We start from the raw sequence: 22,185 nt of genomic DNA on the forward strand, positions 1-22,185 counted from the left end.
TTTTATATTAAATGTAATATTTAATAAATATTAATAGTAAATATAATATTTTAATTTTTCGAATTGGCATTTAACAGAATTTTCATTGTGCACAATTTTTATATTACACAAATATTCTCTTTGTCAAACTTTTTATTAAAAAAAATTTTTAATTTAACCAAAATTTAATTTAGCTTCATTCTTCTTTAACAGAATTTTAAGATATTCGAATTTTTAAATACCAGAATTTCCAGTTCAACGAATCTTCATTTATCTGAATTTTTGATTGTACGCATTATTATTTGATGGAATTCCTAAAACGTTGAATTTCAATTTATCCAAAATTGCAAATAATCGAAAAAAAATTGACAGAAAGATTTTACCGCATATTTTTCTGACTATTGTTTGTTTGGACATTTGCTATTTCGGACAAATAAAAATTCTGCGCTTTAAGAATTCTCATAAATAAAAATTTCTACAAATGAAAATTAGGTTAATTGAAAATTCTAATATTTAAAAATTCAAATAACTTAAAATTCTGCAGAATAAGAATTATGCTAAAAATTTTCGGTTAAATTAGAATTATTTTAAATAAAAGGTTGTGTAAAGAAAAATTCTGTAAAATAATAATTTTGTCAAATAAAAATTAAGTAAAGTAAAAATTTGTTTGAAAAAAAAATTCTGTCAATTGTGAATTTTGTTTCATTAATTATTTTTATGAGATAATCAGGCGCCTCTAATTCATATGAAATGGAATAAATTTTAAATTAATTTTAAATTTTAAATCACGTTAAAATGAAGCGATATTTTAATGTAGAAAAATATGGAACTTTTTATGAATAATTAAAAAACTTACTGATTTTTGTGCTGCAAATCGCGAAGTTGTTGCTCTGCATTCAGCATTTGTTGCTCTTTAGACTGTAATTCTCGCTCTAAAGCAGCAATTTTTTCCGTCTTTTCATCAAGAACCATCTATAAAAAGATTAAAATGAACTTATTAATTTTCATTAATTTCTTCGCATTTTTTGCCTGATTGCAAATCGACAAATTTTATATAAGTTAAAATAGCAAATGACTTTTCAACAGATTTTAATGTAAATTAGTAGCAATTATTATTCACAATGAAGATTATTTCGAATTCTCGTAAATTCTAAGAAAAGACCTTCAATAAAAATATAAAAAATTATAAAAGTGACAGCAGATATTTTAAAAAAAAAAAGAGATAAAATATTTATTGAAAAAAATTTAATTTATAATTAAGAGATGTAATCCGTCAGAAATCTTACTAGTAACTGGTCTTTTTCGTGATCTATTTGTGCCATGCTGGTGTGTAAATTGTTAATCTCTTGTTTCAAGTCCTTGACTTGATTTGTAAATTCAATTTGTTGCTGTTCCATATTTCGATTGCGATCTATAGCCTTAGCCAGTTCAGTCTCTGATTGAGAGAGTTGACCCTGCACATCTCCGAGGGCTTGATCCGTTTGATCTTGCAACGCTCTGCGTGACATTTATAAAAATAATATATTCAACATTAAAAATCAAAGGAAAAACACGTTTTAAGGCCTTGAAATAGTATTTCAATAGATTTATTTAATAGAAAAAATTTTATTTATTCTTTATTAAATTAAGTTAAAGTCAACGACATAGGTACCGAAATTAATTAATTTTACCATATTATTCGATACAAAGGAGGATCAAAATTTATATTTAATTTCAAATTAATTTTCTTGATCCTTTTTGAAAAATCGAACTATTTTTGAATTTACAATTAAAATAATATTTACTATAAACGTATTTATTTAGAATATTCCTACATGTGATTGGAGTACAAAATTAAATAATTAACTTTCAATATTCAAAAGTTGTGAAATAACGACGAGGAATGAAAAACAAAAAAGATAATATTGTTGAGTCTTAGAAATAAATAATATTGAAACCCCAATAAATATAATAGATATATTAAAAGTGGAACAAACCTCAATTGAAAGTATTGTGTCCTTTGTTCCGCAAACTCTTGTTTTGTCCTTTTGAGTTCCTCCCTCAAGTCTTCGAGTTGATCCTCAAGACCATTGATCGTTGCGCGTTTGGTACCCTGTGTTGTCATAAGTTCTTGTCTTTCACATTCAATATATTTCAATCGTCTTTCTACATCGTGAAGATTTTCCCTTAACCTTTGTTGCGCAGAATAATGTGATTCTGTAGCCATCTAAGCCCGTCAAAATTACAACCACCAAAGTCAAAAACTTTACTAATCAAGCGTAACATTAATCCACAAAGTAAAAATAAGGAGACTTTACATTAAAGCCAAGACTGTTCCTATTCGCTATAACAGTATACCGGAAAATTAGAATTAAATAATTTTTATTCATTTAATTAATAAATGAAATTAATTTATATAATTTTTTTATAATACGAATTATATGATTATTCTTATTATGTTTAATAGTGAAAATTTTGTTTTCCATATGAATAAGAAAATTTTAATTTATATAGACAAGTGAAGAGATTTTTATAAAATAGATGAATATTCAATTTAAACTTCATTAAATAATAAAATTTAATATAAACGGAAAAAATTAAATTGAAGGAGGCTAGTTATAATAAATAGTATGGAACAAGAATATAATTAAAATTAATATAATAAATTGAAAATTTTTTAAGGATTTTAAAAAGGAGCAATAAAACATAGCATAAAACATTCTCTGTCAATGGGAGACTCTCCACTGTCAAAAATTGGTTCAAGTATTTTAAGGCATATGAATACGCAAATTTTTTTAAAAACCCAATATGGCAGACCAATATGGCGGTTATAAGTGTCGAAAAGAATGGTTTTATCAATTTAATGATTACCCAAGTAATTATAAAATATCGGGAAAAGCATATTTTCGTGTAACTTTTATCGATGAACACGAATTTAATATTTATTTTACCTGAAAAAATTATGTTCCGTCCCTAACCTTCAAAAACACAAAAAAAGCAGTTTATCGTGTTTCATGCCTAACAAAGTCATTATAAAACATTGGGAAAAGCATATTTTCGTGTATAGTGAAGTAACTTTATTCTTACTTTGTGCATTAACATAAGAAAGCACAACTGGGGTAGAAAAATTTCCAAAGAAATTTCGAACTAAGCTCTCCTGGCTCTTTCTGCTCAACTGTCATGGCGGCATCCTATTCATAATTCGATATAGCTATCTAACAATTGATTTTGGCAATGAAGCGAGTTAATTACGTAAATAAGTAATTTTTATCTTTAAGGCCAGGTCCAAGTGAGGCAGCGCCATCTACATTGAAACTAAAATTTTGAAAAATTTTCAACAGCCTTTTCGTGAAAACAAGAAGGTAAAATGCTTTTTCCTTTATGGATAATTGATTATTGGCAAAATATACACCAGCTAAAACTTTTTTTGAGTTAAAATAATAAAAAAAATTTCATGTCAATAAATTAAATATGAGCACTTTTTTCACAAAAACTGTAACAGTACTTTCTCAGAAATTAAAATCAAAAATACAATTTCCATTTGGAAAATCAATAAACGCTAAAAAATACACGACCTAAGATTTACCAATCACGAGAATAACAAAAAAAAATTTTATTAAATATTTAACATATTGATACTGCTTTACTGATTGGCGATTCAAACAGCTACACTAGCGCCACAGTTGAACTAATTTAGGCGTGACTCGCTCTGTAGCACTCCATGTGTTTTAAATTATTTTTTTTTATTTAACGCTTAAAAATAATTTTACAAACGCAATAAAAATATCAGAATAATTAAATAATTTGAAATAAACTGTCAAAACAGAGACTGCTTTAGAGCGAGTCACGCCTAAATTAGTTCAACTGTGGCGCTAGTGTAGCTGTTTGAATCGCCAATTGTGACAGCCCTTTGGTAGATTATGTATTTCAGGTGGTTAGCAACAGCGCCAATCTTCTCCTTTCGGCAAAACTGCGAAACGTCTGGTGACATATATAACCTGCCAAACGGCTGTCATAATGAGTAAAATATGTTATGTTAAAATACTTTTTTTTTGTTATTTTCGTGATTGGTAAATCTTAGGTCGTGTATTTTTTAGCGTTTATTAATTTTCCAAATGGAAATTGCATTTTTGATTGTAATTTCTGAGAAAGTACTGTTACAGTTTTTGTGAAAAAAGTGCTCATATTTAATTTATTGACATGAAATTTTTTTTATTATTTTAACTCAAAAAAAGTTTTAGCTGGTATATATCTTGCCAATAATCAATTATCCATAAAGAAAAAAGCATTTTACCATCTTATTTTCAAGAAAAGGCTGTTGAAAATTTTCCAAAATTTTTGTATCAATGTAGATGGCGCTGCCTCACTTGGACCTGGCCTTTATTGAAAATTGTTTATGAAACAAATATTTAATAACAGTTTAACGACGTAAAGTAAAACCTTTAAGTTCGAATTTTATTAAATAATTAAAATAATTTTTTTTAATACCTGTATTTTTTTTTAATTATTAGGATAACAAGAAAGTGTACTTTAACTTTTTGCCCAATAAAAAGGCCTTTTTCGCAAAAAAAAACGAAGAAAATGCCATATAATAAAGTTATTTTGCATTAAATACAAACATTCCAGCAATGAAACAATTTTGGGGTGGTTTTTTAACCCAGTTGTGCGTTTACGTATGAGCCACTTATGTTGTGTTTTCCAGGATTAATATTTTTGTCGTAATGACAAATATATTGTATTTTTTTTTTAATAAAACCAAAACATGGGTAACTAGCAATTACAAAAAAAATATTAAAATCTAATATTAGTTGAAAATATATAGAAACTTATGTTTAAAACTAAAGTATAATATTATTTTGCAGGTATTTTGTAAGATGACAAGAAACATTTACTAGGCTTTTGTCTAAATTGCTAAATTATTTTTAAATTAAAGAAAATATTTTAATCACCAATTTATATATGTTGGGTTCCACGTAAAGTGATTCAGGTCAAATTTTGGAATATCTGGTCACGGTGCGTCAGTAGGTGGTTTAAATAAAAATGAATTGGCACTTAAAAATTCTTTTTGATTATGATTCTTAGATGAATAACAAACATTTCTCAATAGTTTTTAAAATCAGTTTACGTGCCCGATTTAAATAAAATTGAGTTTTTATATAAAAACAGTGTTTTATGGGGAATCAGAATTTATTTAATCTAATTAATACTGTAATAAATGATAAAATAATTACTTATTTTCAAATTTACATATAAATAATTATATTGCTGTAGTGTTTGTGTCCGATTTTAAAAAATTAAATTATAATGTTAAAAGAACGATTTTAAGAGTGACAAAATTTATTTAAGAGAGTCGAATGATCTCTGAAACTTTTTGGCAAGAAGAGACCTTTAATTATCGCTTTATAAAAACGGCACTAAACGTGAAAATGATAAACATTGATTTTAAAATACTTTCTTCTCGAAATACGGACACTTTTTAGAAAAGCAGCTAGAGATCCTTATCTTATATAAATTTCCTAAATCCGAAAGATTATGCGAATTCATACAAAAACACGATTGCAAAACGAAAAGTAATATAATGACAGGTACATTACCTCCTGCCGCAGTCAGATGGCAGCAGCATGCAGGGCGCACAAAGTCGCAGCTGTTATTAGATTACTTTTCTACTTTTTGTTTTGCAACCATGTTTTTCTATGGATTCGTACAGTCTTTTGGATTTAGGAAATTTATAAGATGAGGATTTTGGCTGATTTTGTTAAAAGTGTTCATGTTTCGAGAAAAAAAGTATTTTAAAATCAATACTATTTCACGTTGAGAGCGATAATTAAAGCTCTCTTCTTGCCAAAGAATTTCAGATACCGTTCGACACTCTTAATGCATAAATATAAAAACGAAACAAGAAAATAACTTCATTGTTAATAAATCTATATGAACCCAAATCTAAAACATCTATTATCTATACGCATATAAGTATACATTAAATAAATTCTGGTTCCTCATAAAATACTATTTTTAAATATTTAAAACTCAATTTGTTTTAAATTGGGCACGTAAGCTGATTTTAAAACCTATTGAGAAAAGTTTTTTATTCATCTTAGAACCATAATCAAAAAGAATTTTTAAGTGCCATTTCATTTTTATTTAAACCACCTTCTGGCGCACCGTGTGGTACCATGTTAAAAGATTACACAAACTTTAGTACTGTATAAAACAACTTCAAATACTACAGACCATGAAGTAGTTTCTTGTCAAATTGTCCTGGAGTCTAATTTGTCATGACAGAATTGGAACTCTATTTCAAGAATAAAAAAATTTTTAGAGTTACTTTCAGTCAATGGACTAACACTGACAGATATTTATTTCGATTTTTTATTTATTTTAGTTTATACTAACTTTCAAATTCATCTTCGACATGGAAGGACATTACAAATATTTTTATTTAAGTACTTTTTACGAAAATTAAAATATAAGAATTTGATTTATTGAAATTTCATTTATTTATTAACGGGACATGCTTAAATATAATAATTACTTAATTTGACCACTTAAAAGTTCTTGTCCCCCTTCTTGACCTATACATTTTTTTTGAAGAAAAATATCTTAACTTATTGAATATTATCCAACATTTTTTACAGGGATGTTAGACAAATGTTGAAAACTTTTATCCCCAACAGATCTTACATTTGTTTAAATAAATTAATAGTCTTTGGCATTTGAAGTTGTTTTTTTATAGTAGTAAAGTTTGAGTAAACATTTAACCTGATCCCAAATGTTCCAAAATTTATCCTGAATCACTTCACGTAGAATCGAATATAAATAAAATCAGATTTTTGTTTGCACGTTAATTAAAGATTTTTAAAAAAGTGTAAAAATATTTTGCATGCAACAAAAGAGAAATTAAATTCAAAATGCTACTTGTAAACTATTCTACATTTATTGGTGCATTTTTGTATTCGTAATCTAAGTCCTCTCAATGAACATTATTAAGTGTGAAAACAACAAGCAATATACAATCATTTTCCAATCTTTAATAAAATGAAAATTTTTACCTTCAATCGTTCACGTAAAGCGTCACGCTCTTCGACAAGACGTTCAACATCTCCTTTCGCCACATCTCTTTCACGTTGTAACCTTTCCACTGTTGCCTTTATAAAATAAAAAAAGGGTTTAAACTTTTTTTTTAATCCACCAGATGATTCTATTTTACTGTATTATTTCAGAAGTGTATTATCTTTCTTTTTTAAGAATTATTATTATTAGTAATTATTATTATTATTCTAATTATTTGCTATTAAATTTAAATTACTAGTTTTTAACAATTGTCATTTAAAATTTTTTTTAAATGTTTCAATTTTAAACTATAATTTCTTGAAAAATTGGATTCTTCCTCTAGAAAAATAATAATGAAAATAAATTTTCTTACGTTTTCATTTCTGGATTCTTTACTATATTGATCTCGACATTTATTGTATTCTTCTCTGAAGTAATCACGTTCTGCTTCTAAATTAATTAATTTGTTCTGTAACTAAAAGTTTAATTTTAAACTATAGTTTAGATTTAAGTTTACTTAATTTCTACTTTTATATAAGAGCCATTCTATATTAAACTGTTTCTCTTATAAAAGACAATTTCAACAAGAGCTTTTTTAATTAAATTTTATTCAATAAAAATTAAATTATTCATAATATATTATACACTAATTTGAGAATGAAAATTTAATGCTCTTTTAATTGGTGTTCATAATATTTATTTAAATAATACCTTCCCTCAGATCGTCTTTTGAAGGAGGAACAGTATGATATAAAATGCCCCATAAAAAATTTATTTTAAATTATTATTTATAAAATATTCCTTTTCATATTGAAAAACTTACACTAACAATATTAGACTCTTTTTCATAAAGGATCCTTTGAACGTCATTAGAAATTTCTCTGTTCCTGCTTTTTAGTTTTTCTTCCTCTTCATTAAAAATATGTTCTTTCGATTTTTCATTTCTTGTTGCTAAAAATTTATTATACTTTTCAATTTTACAGATCAAGAATTAAAGAGATTGATTAAAACAGTTATGAAATAAAATATAATCAATTATTAAATTAAATTATTAAAATATAATCATTATTAAATCCATAGAATAAAGTATTTTATAATAAAGTAAGAATATGAAAAATTAGAAATAATCCAATTTTTTTACATATAATGATAGAATAGAATAATTAAAATTTATTTATTACCAATCACTGTGAGTTGATTAATACGATCGGTCAGATTTTTTTTCTCTTCTAAAGTGAATTCGAGTGTTTGTTGAATATCCAATTTTTCAAGTCGACTAGCACCTAAATCAGTTTTTAATTCCTGTACCTTTCGTCTTTCTTCTGCTAATTCACATTCCAATGCATGGACTTGAGTTAAAACTTCATTCAATTTTTCCTAAGAGTTAAAATAATTTTTAAAAATAGAATTACATTTTATAAAATGAAAAGTTACATTTAGAAATATTTTACAAATGAATAAATAATTGTAAATATACAGGGTTGCCGAAAGAATAAATTTTTCAATTTCTCTGACATTAAAAAATTTTTCTTGATAAACTTAGTTTATTAAATTTAATGAATTTTAATATGAATCTAATAATTTACGTGTTTTCCTACTATATTTCACTTTCTTCACTAAAAAAAAAGGTCAATTATTTACCTGAAATAGGCGAAAAAAAGGTGATAATAAACTGATAAAGTTAAAACCAATTAACATACTAAAATAACTAATTTGAAATTTAAATCAGTCAAAATTTGAATAAATTGAAATTTAAATAATTTGAAACTTAAATCAATTAGAATTTAAACAGATAAATAAAAATTCGGATAATTTAAAACTAAAATCAATTAAAATTCAAAAAAATTTTAAACTTAAATCAATGAAAATTTGGATAATTTAAATCAAAAATAAATAAAAATTTGGATTTTAATTTGTAATTTTAATTAATAAATTTGTTTTAACCAATAAAAATTAGAATTATGTAATTGAAAATTGGATTAATTTAAATTAAAAGTTTAGATTGAATTGAAATTTGGATCGATTAAAATTTGAATCAAATAAAATTTAATTAAATCGAAATTTCGATAAATTAAAATTTAAACAGATTCAAATTTGAATAAATTGAATTTTTAATTGATTTATATTTTATAGTTTCAATTAATTTATATTTTTTATATTTATTAAAATTTGGTCTGAATAATTTTTAAATTGATGAAAATTTTTTGATAAATTCAAGCTTATATCAAGTGAATCATTTATAGAAAATGATGAAAATGTGTGATTTTGTGTCCTCCAAATATTAATATAAGTTCAAAAATGTTAGAAACAAAATTTTTTAAACTAATAAATTATTTTTCAACATGTTTTTAGATTGAATTTAGAATTAATCAAATAATGAGAATGGTGAAAAAGATAAAAAATTATCAAAATACGTGAAAGAAGTGACAAAATTTTAAATAGATAAAAAAAAGGTAAACATACAGGAAAAATTTAATTGACTTTTTCTGTAAATTTTTTTTGTTTTAAGAATAAATAAAGCAGGCGGAATAATTGTATGGTTTAGTTGTTGAAAAAAAAATTTCAATTTTTACCTGTAATCTACAAACTCTTCGATTATTTTCTTTAACTGCTGTATTACAATCAGCTTCAACAGACAATGCAATGTGATCAATATCCCTTAATTCTTTTTCTAATTCTTCATTTCGTTCCGCTAACTTTAGCGCTTGAGACATTGCTTCATGTTGTTTATTTAATGCTTCTGTAAATTATTATGTATTATAAAATAATTCAAACCACATAAAGATGGGTAAGTTTACCAATTTGCACTTGTTTAAGGTATCTTACTGAACATTTTCCAAAAAGGTATAATTACCCTAATAAATATATTTACGTTTTCAAGTAAAGAAAGTGATTTTTAAAAATGTAATCTATTCGAACCTTTCAATTGATGTTCCAAATCAGTTTTTGCTTTTAATAAAATTTTTAAATCACAATTTTCGATTTCATGACAATCCTGTGAATTATGTGTCTTCTCGAATTTATTACAGGAACATTCCTTAGCTACTGCATTATAGGGTCGACCACCTTCAAGCATTCTTCTCAGTCGAGATATTTCCTTTTCTTTCAATGCTAACTATTAAATATTATTTTTAAGAGAATATCATTAGGATATAAAAAAAAATTTATTTTAAGGTATTACATTTAAATTTAAGTTCTTTGAAGCATTTTTCGTAAGTTAAAAAATTTTCTTTTTTTATATTACCCGAAACTTTTTGCTAAAATAAATTTCAAAAATTGAATTTGTTACTTTAAATATGAATTCAAGGAATTTTATTTAATTTTTGAAATTAAATACTTTGATAATTTTTGAAGCATTTATGTAAGAGTGATTTTAGATTTCAAAAGAAGAAAAATTGTTTAAATTCAATTATAATTAATTTGTTGCCTTATTTTCTTTGATTGTTGGTTTTTATAATTTTTGATTCGTTTTTGACAAAATTCATAATTATGAATTTCATTTATTTGTCTTCTTTTAATATCTATTTATTAAATTATAAACAAACTTTTCATGCATCTTAAAAAAAATAAGATAAATTTAATTGAAATTAAATAAAATATAATAAATAATGAGAAAATTTATAACTAGACATAAGTCCAGTAAATTACTAATTAATCAAAAATACATCCATGAGACTTTTTTTTATTTCTTCAAATTATTATTGAACAAAAATTCTATTTAACCGAATTTAATCTAATTTAGTCGCAATTTTTCAAATTAACTAATCATAATTTCGTTGATAAATTTTGATTGGTCAAATTTAAAATTTGCGCCAAAATGTTTTAGCCAAATATTTATTCTTACAAATAAAAGTTCTGTAAAATAAAAATTCGACATTACAAGAATTCTGTCAAATGAAAATTTTGTTAGAAATAAATTCATTTTATTATTCTTTCAGTAAAATAAAAATTCTTTAAAATGGCTATTCTCTTAAATTAAAATTCAATGAAAGGTCAGTAAAATGAAAATTCGTTTAAGTAACAATTTTGAAATATAGAAATTCGGTTAAATGAAATTTCTTATAAATAAGTAATAATTCGAAGAAATAAAAATTCAGTTAAAAGTAAATTTTAAGTAATGAAATTCTGTCAAATTAAAATTCTAACAAATTAATTTTAGAGATTATTGTCTCACATTCTTAATCATGAAGTAAGAAACTAAACATTCTAATCCAAGTTCCATGTTTATATTTTTTTAACTACTTATTTAAAATAAAACTTTCATTTTTTTTTCTAAATTTAATTTTTAATTAAATACTTTGATAATGGACAAAATAATTTATACATTGATGTGTACAATTGAAAAAATACGTTTCGAAATTTTTGTCCTGGAACTTTTGTATCCTAATCAATAAGTAATACAATAATTTATATTGCTCATCTCACCTTGAAATAATATTCTAAATGAGGAGATATTCCAATAAAAAATAAAAATTTCTTCTTAAAAATATATATGTGTCTACATCAAAATATGATAGGGATGAAAGATTTCATGCATTAGCCAAAAAGAGGAAGAATCCAAAACAGCATGCCACAGTTTGAAATTGAATATTATTTATACCTGAATTTCTAAAGTGTTTATGTTGTCCGTTTGAAGTGTAAGTTCTTCTTTTAATTTTGTTACCTCATAATTAAGGCAATTCATCCTAAGATCCGCCATTGCAACAAAATCCACAACATATGGTTCCACTTGTCTCGCAGTTTGCAATGAAGTTGAGCTACTTTTTGATTTCGGTAGAATTTCACATTCCAAGAGAGGTCTTCGTAGTGGATAACAAGTTCGTTTTTTCGATGCTATTTGGAAAAATTGAGGAATAAAAAGAAAATTTTTGGATAATTTCTGATTGGTTAATTTTTAAAAAACAAAAGTTTCTGAAGGAAATTAATTTTTAAAAAATCAATGATTTGTCAAACGAAAATTCGATAGAAATTCTGTAATACCAGAAATCGGGGCGCATGATTATTCCATAAGAATCATTAGTTAAAATTTTCATTTTGAAGAATTTTATTAGATATAATTAATTTTTAGATGAATTTTTATTTTTCGAATTAACAATTAACAGAATTTATTTTTAAACAAAATTTTTACTTAACAGAATCAGGGTGTCTATAATAACTGCTAGGAAAAAAATTCCCTCACTTTTCATTGACTTGAACCAAATAAATAATGTTTCGTAAAAAATAAAATATTTAAGTGAAATAAATAAACTAATTGGGGACGTATAAATATTTTCAATATTTAATTTAAAAGAATATTTACCGCCTCGAATCTTAAATTATCAAATTTTTATTTAGTAAAACTATATAAAGCAGATTTTCTAGTACATCGAATTTTAAATTCATACAATTTCAATTTAACGGAATTTATTTCAAGAAAAATTGCATAAAGAAACACTTTTTTAACAGAATTATTATTTTAGTAAATTTCGATTTATCAAAATATTTACTTAACAAAATTGTCATTGAATAAATCCACAATTAACAGAATTTCTATTTAACAAAATTCTTAATTAACAAAGTTTTTATTAAAGAAAATTTTAATTCGAACTAATTCTTATTTAACAGAATTTTCATTTAAGAAAAATTGTAATTAGTTCTTTTTTTCTCAATTTTTCTAGACATAAATTTCGTGAAATTGAAATTTTATTAATTTAAAATTTTAAAAAAGTATCAGAAAAAATGATTTATAAGAGTTTTGCTAAATAGAAATTTTACTAAATCGAATTTTAGTTAAATGTAAATTATTCGTTATGAAAATTTTGCATAATATAAAATCCTTTTTATACAATTTTTCTAAATAGAAATTTGATAATTTAATATTCGATGCCATAAAATTTTTATAAGTTAAATGTGGATATTACCATTAAATAATAAATTATTCGTATTAATGAATAATTTACTTTATTTCAAGTTGAACCGATAAAATAAAATTGTATCAAATAATTTTTATTTATATTAAAAAATATTTCACTGAAAAAAATTAATTAAATGTTATCCAAGTTTAAAAAATTATTTATTAGATTCAATAAATAGTAGTAAATAATTATTTACTTAATGATGAATATAAGATATATCAAATGCATAATAATTGAGTGTGAAGGCCAACTTTTTAATTTGGATTTGCTTTGAGAAAAAAGTAAAAAATTTTTGAAACTAATAGTTACTTTAATTTATTCATAAAAAATTCCAGAAATTTAAAGAAATTCCCTGACTTTTCCCTAACTTTCCCTGAACGTTAGACATCCTGAGAATTCTTATATATCGAATTTTTAATTGGTAGAATTTTTAATACGAATTTTTATATGTCCGAAATTGTAAATGGCCGAACAAACAATCGTTAGAAAGATTTCGGCGCAATATTTAAAATTCACCAATCAAAAGTTCAGCCATTTGCAATGATTTTTATGGAACAATCATGCGTCCCCAAAAATCGATTACACGGAAATTTTGTCTAATATGTTAAATAAAAATTCGAACGAATAGAAATTTTGTAAAGTGTAAAATTTATAAATTATATAGATAAGATATTAAATAATTTTTTAACAATAAATTGCAGAATTTTGTTTTAAATAGAAACATGTTAGGGAGAAAAAAATTAAATAACTTTTTAAATTAATTAAATGAATTAAAAAATGATAAACAAAATGAATTATTATTAAATGATAATTACCCAGAGAAACGTTACTGACAACAGGTTTACAACACTTTCCTTGTAGTTCAAGAATTTTTTTCGATTTATTGGCAGACTCTGTTTCAAGATCTTTGATTCTTTGAAGATTTCGAGATGAAGAAAGTTGTAAATCACCGTGCTCAACTTCCACTCTTCTTAAGCATTTTTTTAAGTCATACAACTCTTTTTGATGGGCTTCCTTTTCTCGCATCAATTCTACGTGTAATTCATTATTTTCTTGAACCAATCGCGCATTGTCACATTTGTATGGATTGACAGACAACTGCAGTTGACTACAAGACTAAAATAATAATTATTATATATAAATAAATTACCTTTTATAGGAAGAAACTTACGTAATTTGTGAAAAATAACGATTTTGTCCCAATTTACCCCAACTGACCTTAATTGAATTTCAAAAAGTTTTAGTCGAAAATTTTAAAAATAATCAATTTTAAAAGATTTTAAATTGAAATTTTTGGCAATTTTATTTGATTTTTTTTTCTTAAATTATAAACAATTGTTGAATTTCATAAAATTTTTAATTGAAAAATAATTTTAAAAAATTGAATTTGTAAAAAATTTAATTAAAATTATTAAAAAAAATACCTAATTAATTTTAAAAAAAAATTTTGTTAAAAAAATAATTGAAATAAATAAGATCTGATGAAGATTTTCATTATATACTAAAAAAGACGTATTTTGTTTAAAAATTTTGTAAAAAAAAAAATGTAAAATAAATCGAAAAAGTCTCATCTTATTTAAATAAGTTGAAAAAAATCTTATTTTCGAAAAAAAAGTCAGAAATAGTCGTCGTATAATCCAAGGCCTGTAAATGATGTATAAAATAACTAATTTGTATTCATTTGAATTTTTCATCAAAGTAATCGAATCACGAGAAACATTAATATGAAAAAGGTAACAAATTATCAAAATAGGTGAAATAGGTGATAAAATTTAAAATAGATTTTATTATGGTTAGAATATTTGGAAACAACGTTTTTTAAAACAATATATTATAAAATTACCTAGCTTTTCCAGGTTTTCCCTGAAAAACTCTTTAATTTTTGCCCCTAAGAAGCAAATAATTGTTAAAAAATGCTACGCATAAATCAAGTTTTTAATTAACTTTTTTCTATAAATATATATTCAATTATTTAAAAATTTCCTGACGAAAATGTGTTTTCTCTGAAATTTAAATGACTGAAAAAAATTTTCCTCATTTTTCCCTGATTTAAAAAATAACTGATTTTAATTTTTTAATTTAGTTAATTCAGTAATTTTAATTTTTAATTATAACCACAAATTTTTTTAGTTTTTTTTTTTAAAAAATTTTAAAATTTATTTCTCCATGTACACCTTGAATTGGTTAAATTTTTTTTAATTAAAAAAAACTTTAAAAATTTTTAAATTTAAGAATTCAAAAAATTGTCTAAAACGAACGTAAAAAATAAAACTTTTAAATTCTTATAAAAAAATTTTTTGTAATAATTCTAAATTTAAATACAATTTGACTAGAATATTTTTGAAAAATAATTAATTTTTTTATTTCATAACTTATTTTTTTTTTTCAAAACAATATGTAAACAAAAAAAAACTAACCTCTATATTATCTTGAGCGACTGATTTAAAATGCTTAAGACTTTCTGTAGTTTGAATTAAATCAGCAAGAAGATTTTCCACAAGTGGAAGAGCATCTAGAGGTAAAGTTTGTTTATAACCCAAACCATCTAAATGTTTTTGAACTGTCCTATATCTATACGCGAAATTGCACTCGTTTTCGACACTCATTTTTTTATTTACACAATATATACATTAAACCTTTTTTTAATATCTTTTGTAAACATTCACTTTATATATAAATACACATCTATTTACAATAGTTTAAAACTTGTTAAATTCAAAATTTTAAACATTACAATTGAATTTTTGGACAATTTTTGACATATAAATTCATTAAAGTGTTTGTATCATAAAATGCAAAATGCACAGTATTTTAAACACATACTGATAAATTCAAAAGAATTTTTTATTTTAAAAACATTACATCTATCTATATATTTTGACCGTTTGTATTGTTTTGATACAATTTTTTTAAAAATAAAATTAAGGTTATGTTTATTAGACCCAAGCAGGGTTATGGTGGTAAGGAGCGCAGAATGAGAGTAGAAGATCTGAAATGTGAAATATAATGTTGCGGAAAACCTCGGGTAGTTTACTTTCCCAACACTGGTTAGTATGTGTGCAGGTGTTTTAAGTAAAAGAAAATTTTGAATTTTATTGGAAAAATTTTATTTACGTTTATGCAAGGTAAATTAATATATATTTTGTTTAGTGTCTCGTTATGGTTTATAAACGAAAAAAGTACCACAATGGAGATACACATTTAAAAAAACGTTGGAGAACTAAACGAAGACAAAAAGATCTTGATGAAGTAAGTTTTTTTTTTTAATAACAAACACCATTAAAACCAAAAACATATTCTAACCTAACCTTTTTTGAACACGTGGTTCAAAAGATTTTGCTGTGAAAGAACGTTAAATAATTTTTCTGAATTTCAAAAGAAAATAAAATTCTAATTTTTTATATATTTGTCAATAATAATTTTATGTGTATAAATGAAACTAATATATTTTCAAATTAAATTTTTAATAAAAAATGGGTCTTAAAGCGTATATTTTGAAGTGAGCCTTTTATTAAATTTATGTTTATTCTATTTAACAGCATGTAATTGTTAGATTTACAGTGTTAAATTTGTCGAGAATTTTTTCTATTCTTAAAATATTTAATAAATTGATCTAAATTTTTGTGGAGATATCTAAAATATTATTAGGAATGGCTCTAAGTATGTGCAAAAATTGTGTAGAATGAGAAAAAAATCTATTTAACCTTAAAGGAATCCTTTTACTTTAAGCGGATTTTTCTTTTAATATTTATATTTCAGATTTCCTTTATCATAAAAAGAAAGTCCTTTAAATTATATCTATCCTTTAATTATTAAAAGAATTTAGGGTAAGTGTACCAATTACGGCGGGTTCTTAAAAAATAACTATTATTTATTTAATATAACTGTTGCCAAGTGATTAAAAAAAATTATTTCAATCTTTTTTTGATACAATTATAAAGATGCACATTTGAACAATTATTAATTTAATTATTTGAGATCAAATTTTTTTCCGCGCCGCAATTGAAACATTTTTAAGATTTCCATTGGCTCCAATTACGGTGGGCAAATTATCTTCAAAATACACGTAATTTTGGTCACCGAAACTGATACAAATGCACTACAATAGAAAATTACAATATTAGTTTTAATTTCTCATATTTGTTTAAATAATCGATTTTTATAAAGTTAAAAAATTTTTTAAATATATTAATAACATAAGCTTTTAGTTTAATAAATCTTAAATTGACTTTATACAATATAAAATGTCGAATTTTCTATTTCAAAGCTGTTTTGACTCTAATCACGCCGCAATTAGTGCATTTACCCTAGTTTACTATCAAAAAGGAAACATTTTCGAAACATATAAAAATAAATAGATTATTAATTTTTCATTAATTATTTATTTCAACTAGCAAAATTAAACGCGTGCAAGCGCGCCAAATTAAATATTTAATTGTTTGTTATAAAGAAATTAAGGATTAATATTATCAATAATAATTTAATTTATTAGAATATTATTACATATTAAATGATAATAATGAAAATTATATGTTTACAGGCCTCGGATTATACGACTTTTTCCGACTTTTTTCAAAAATACGACTTTTATCGATTTATTTTAATAAAATGCGACATGTTTTTTTACATTTGAAAAAAAATGTAAATAAAATACATTTTTTTAGTATAAAATGTAAATCTTCTTCAGATCTTCTTCAATTCAATTATTTAACAAATTTTGAACTAAAATGATTCTTCACTAAATTAATTATTTTTAATAATTTTAATAAAATACATCACAAATTCAATTATATCAAAATTATTTTTCAATTAAAATTTTTATGAAATTTAACAATTGTTTATAATTTAAAAAAAAATATCACAATAAAATTGAATTATTTTTTAAAAATTTTAATTCAAAATAAACTAAAATTCAATTATTACCCGAAATTTTAATTCAAAATCAATTCAAAATCCAATAATTATCAAAAATTTTCAATTTAAAATTTAATTATTTACCGAGTTTTCAATTTAAAATGAAATAAAATTCAATTATTTTCTAAAATTTCTATTCAAAATTAATTATCCAAATTTTCAATCAAAAATGAACTTAAATTAAATTATTATCCAAAATTTCAATTAAAATTCAATTATTTCCCAAAATTTTCAATTCATTTATTTTCCAAATTTAAAATCAAAAAAAATTTAATTATTCTCAAAAATTTGAATTCAAAATTAATTCAATTTTCAATAATTTGAATTTAAAAGCATCTAAAATTTTCCATCGAAATTTTTTTTTTTTTAAATTTAGTAATTTCAATTATAACTCCAAGGATATTTAATTATTTTTAACTATTTTAATAATATTCTTTGAAATTTCAACTATCTGAAACCATTTTTCAATTAAAAATGATTTTCAAATTATTGTATTTTGTCCGCATTTTCTAATAAATTTTTAGCGAAATCATCTAAAATTTTAATTACAAAACACTTAAAGTTTCAATTAATTTCAAAAATCTCAATTTTAAATCTTTGAAAATTCAATTAAATTTAAAAAATGTTTTCCAAAAATTGTTTGATAAATTATTTTTAGTTCTGTAATATTTAATAATTGTTTGAAAATTAACAATATTTTGAAATTTAATTATTTCTAAAAATTTCAACTTTAACCCTTCGAAAAGGATTATTATTAAAAAAAATTTTTTATTTAAAAATCTGTAAAATATTTTTGTTAAAATAAAAAACAAATCCACTTTTTTTTGGAATATAAATCGACTGAAACGACTTTTTGTGTCTTTAAGTTGATTCGAGGCCTGTTTTTTTTATAATTAATATTTAATAGGTATTCGTTGGCCCCTGGTACGTTAAAAAGTAATTTTTAAAAATAAATTTTTTTCAAATTACTATCTTGTATGAAATTTCCTGGCGCATCTTTTTTCTCATTATAAATTTTTTGTATTTGTATTCAGTAAATAATTATTTACTACTATTTATTGAATCTAATAAATGATTTTTTAAACTGGAACAATTAATTAATTTTCTTCAGTGAAATATTTGGTTTTTTAATATAAATAAAAATTATTTGATACAATTTTATTTTATCGGTTCAACTTAAAATAAAGTAAATTATTCATTAATACGAATAATTTATTTTTTATGGTAATATCCACATTTAACTTATAAAAATTTTAGGGCGTCGAGTATTAAATTATCAAATTTCTATTTAGAAAAATTGTATAAAAAGGATTTTATATTATGCAAAATTTTCATAATGAATAATTTACATTTAACTAAAATTCGATTTAGTAAAATTTCTGTTTAGCAAAACTCTTATAAATCATTTTTTCTGATACTTTTTTAAAATTTTAAATTAATAAAATTTCAATTTCACGAAATTTATGTCTAGAAAAATTGAGAAAAAAAGAACTAATCACAATTTTTCTTAAATGAAAATTCTGTTAAATAATAATTAGTTTGAATTAAAATATTCTTTAATAAAAACTTTGTTAATTAAGAATTTTGTTAAATAGAAATTCTGTTCATTGTGGATTTATTCAATGACAATTCTGTTAAATAAATATTTTGATAAATCGAAATTTACTAAAATAACAATTCTGATAAAAAAATTTTTCTTTATGCAATTTTTCTTGAAATAAATTCCGTTAAATTGAAATTGTATTAATCTGAAATTCGATGTACTAGAAAATCTGCTTTATATAATTTTACTAAATAAAAATTTGATAATTTAAGATTCGACGCCGTAAATATTCTTTTAAATTAAATATTGAGAATATTTATACGTCCCCAATTAGTTTATTTATTTCACTTAAATATTTTATTTTTTACAAAACCTTATTTATTTGGTTCAAGTACATATGAAATTAGTGAATAATAGACAAGTAAATGATTTAATTATGCCAAAATAAATTTTATTTAATCAAAATAAAAATTTTTTAGTGTAATTTAGGTCAGGGTAAAGTCAGTGAAAAGTCAGGGAATTTTTTTCCTAGCATTTGTTAGACACCCTGAAACACGAAAAATAATAACCTTTTTAAAAATATCTATTAGGTATTTTTCATTTGACAATTTTTTTTATTTATTTTTTATTTATTTATTTATTACACTTGTTCATGCATATAATAATGCGTACAAGAGGAATCCGCTTGTATAAGAAAATAATAAAAAATTAATATAAAGCAATATAAAAATATACCAACAACTTACAGAACTTGACGATCAGATAAAATTTTCTTATTTAAGAAAACAATGCTTTTTAAAGATTTAAAGTCATATGAATACAAAACAGAAAGGCGATATGATCGGGAAATTTATAGTTAAACCGAGAATTTTTTAGATATTCTAAAAATTTATATCGACTATTACATCTTGTTTCATTAATTTCTTAGAAAAATGTATTTTTAAAATAAGTATCTAATTATTTCTTTGTAGTAGTGCATTATTAAAATTTATTAGAAGAATTAATATTCAAAAATAAAAAAGTTATGAATTTTATAGAAAAATGGTAATTTTTTTGTGTGAAAAAATTAAATTATTTTCAAAATTTTCACCGGGAAATGATCAGGAATTTATAATCATAAAAATTATCACCTCCCTGTAAAATATTTGACCAAAATTCCAAGTTTTTGTCGTACTTCAACGCAGCGAATTGAGTTTTTTTTAAATTCATTTTTAACAAAATGACGGAGTTTTTAATTGAAAATTTTGATTGTTTTTTGAAAAAAAATCGACTTTATTTATGCCTATAAAAAATTGATGAGACAAGATATGCTTGGATTAGATTATAGAGATTGTACTTTTTTTAAAATTTAACATATAAATAAATAGAAAAAAATATAAAATAATTATATTTAGTTTTTTTTATTAGTTAAAAGTATTGAATTTTTTCCCTAAATTTAGCAGATAGTATAATCACTTTGAAGAGTTAAAAAATGTTTGTTTATAAATCGTTAGGTTCAGAATTCTACAAGCTGTCCAATAGGTTTTTTTAACTCCGTATTTTATTATTCATCATGTTATTATTAAAATATTTAAAATGAATTTTATTCTTTATAAATGAAATTATACAGAATTGGTATTTTCTTTTTAAAATTTTCTTTTAATTTTGTGTACAATTTATTATAAATAATTAAATTTTTTTAGAAGAAACTTCACTTGAAAATCCTCATTATACATTACTCTGTAACTATTTTTTGTTTAACGCTAATACTTTTGTATTTTTTTTTTAGATTGATAATGATTTGAAAGAAGAGAACGCAGAAAAGCTTTTAAATCAAGAAGTTGATTTAGATAGACCCGGCTGTGCTCAACATTACTGTTTACACTGCGCGTAAGTTTTTACAATTAAAACATTTTTTTTTTTAAATAAATTACCCCAATCAGTCTTTTTAGGATTAAAAATATTATTGACAAACAACATTTGGTGAAAAAAAACTTCCTAATATTCCGAACAAATGTTTATTAAACAGAATTTTTAGGTAATTTAATTTTTATTTTAGATTAGCATTTAATTTTGTATACAGGAAAAAAATTTCAGACGATTTTCATTTGAAAATTTTAATTTATTTAGATTTTTGAAAATGATTTGATATTTCGAAGAAATAAAATTAAAGAAAAAAAATTTATATTTAAAAATGTTTAATACTTATTAATTAATTTGAAAAAATTAATAGATAGGTAATACAACTTTTTTTTAATGAAAAAAAAAATTCTCTATATAAATAATTCAATTATTTTCGAGAAATTTATTTAGAATTTATTTTAAAATTACAGTTTCGAAAATAATTTTATTTTTAAAGATACTTAATTACAAGAATACTAAATATTTGAAATTTTGTAAAATTTGATTGCAGATTTTTAAAATAATTTTATTAAAATTTTTTGAAAATATGTAAATAACTAGATTATATTTAAAAATCATGATTTTTGGATAGAAAAAAAATTGAGATTTAAAAACATTGAGTTACTACGTTAAATGTGAATCTTGAAAAAAATGATTGCTCTTATTTTTTTGCAGGAGGTACTTTATAAACCAGCGGGCTTTAGAAGATCATTTTACCACAAAAGTTCATAAGCGACGATTAAAAGCTCTTGAATTAGAACCGTATACAGTTGAAGATTCAGAGCGTGCTGCAGGTCAGGGAAATTTTATTGCACCTAAAAAAAGAAAAATTGAAACACAAATATCTAAAACTTCTCTTGTTGATGATGATGATGATGTTGTAATGAAATCAAAAGTTGCAAAAATATCAAATTAATACGTTATTAGAAAATTAAGAAAGAAAAA

At 22.7% G+C, this 22,185-nt stretch overlaps 2 protein-coding genes across 5 annotated transcripts in view; one reads left to right on the forward strand and one right to left on the reverse strand.

Moving 5' to 3' along the window:
* LOC127287572 (centrosomal protein of 135 kDa-like) overlaps nucleotides 1–15,812 on the reverse strand; it is a 69,782-nt gene extending 53,970 nt beyond the window's left edge. The window contains exons 1-12 of one of the 4 annotated variants that reach the window (XM_051314579.1): nucleotides 15,320–15,810; nucleotides 13,718–14,018; nucleotides 11,609–11,841; nucleotides 9,928–10,123; nucleotides 9,582–9,748; nucleotides 8,190–8,385; nucleotides 7,832–7,959; nucleotides 7,382–7,483; nucleotides 7,008–7,103; nucleotides 1,956–2,185; nucleotides 1,266–1,476; nucleotides 836–951 (exon numbers count right to left, since the gene is read on the reverse strand). In XM_051314579.1, coding sequence (XP_051170536.1) covers nucleotides 836–951; nucleotides 1,266–1,476; nucleotides 1,956–2,185; nucleotides 7,008–7,103; nucleotides 7,382–7,483; nucleotides 7,832–7,959; nucleotides 8,190–8,385; nucleotides 9,582–9,748; nucleotides 9,928–10,123; nucleotides 11,609–11,841; nucleotides 13,718–14,018; nucleotides 15,320–15,508 — 2,165 coding nt within the window. In that variant the 5' untranslated portion in view covers nucleotides 15,509–15,810. Of the gene's footprint in view, nucleotides 1–835; nucleotides 952–1,265; nucleotides 1,477–1,955; nucleotides 2,186–7,007; nucleotides 7,104–7,381; nucleotides 7,484–7,831; nucleotides 7,960–8,189; nucleotides 8,386–9,581; nucleotides 9,749–9,927; nucleotides 10,124–11,608; nucleotides 11,842–13,717; nucleotides 14,019–15,319 lie in introns of all 4 variants that reach the window. The other 3 variants (XM_051314578.1, XM_051314577.1, XM_051314576.1) reach the window with 3 other exon arrangements.
* Nucleotides 15,813–15,936: 124 nt separating this feature from the next.
* LOC127287583 (zinc finger protein 593 homolog) lies at nucleotides 15,937–22,156 on the forward strand. Its single transcript, XM_051314589.1, has 3 exons — nucleotides 15,937–16,151; nucleotides 21,128–21,228; nucleotides 21,916–22,156. Exons 1-3 carry the CDS (start codon nucleotides 16,062–16,064, stop codon nucleotides 22,154–22,156), a joined length of 432 nt encoding a protein of 143 aa, XP_051170546.1. The 5' UTR covers nucleotides 15,937–16,061.
* Nucleotides 22,157–22,185: the final 29 nt, after the last annotated feature.

The sequence above is a fragment of the Leptopilina boulardi genome, unplaced genomic scaffold, assembly GCF_019393585.1.
Source record: "Leptopilina boulardi isolate dan_hultmark-lab unplaced genomic scaffold, ZJU_Lbou_2.1 LbouV2_371, whole genome shotgun sequence".
Classification (NCBI taxonomy): domain Eukaryota; kingdom Metazoa; phylum Arthropoda; class Insecta; order Hymenoptera; family Figitidae; genus Leptopilina; species Leptopilina boulardi.

Coding starts and splice junctions, on each gene's coding strand:
- LOC127287583 (XM_051314589.1), top strand. CDS start 16,062: ATGGTTTATAAACGAAAAAAGTACCACAATGGAGATACACATTTAAAA. Junction 16,152..21,127: donor GACAAAAAGATCTTGATGAA/GTAAGTTTTTTT, acceptor TTTTTTTTTTAG/ATTGATAATGATTTGAAAGA. Junction 21,229..21,915: donor CATTACTGTTTACACTGCGC/GTAAGTTTTTAC, acceptor ATTTTTTTGCAG/GAGGTACTTTATAAACCAGC.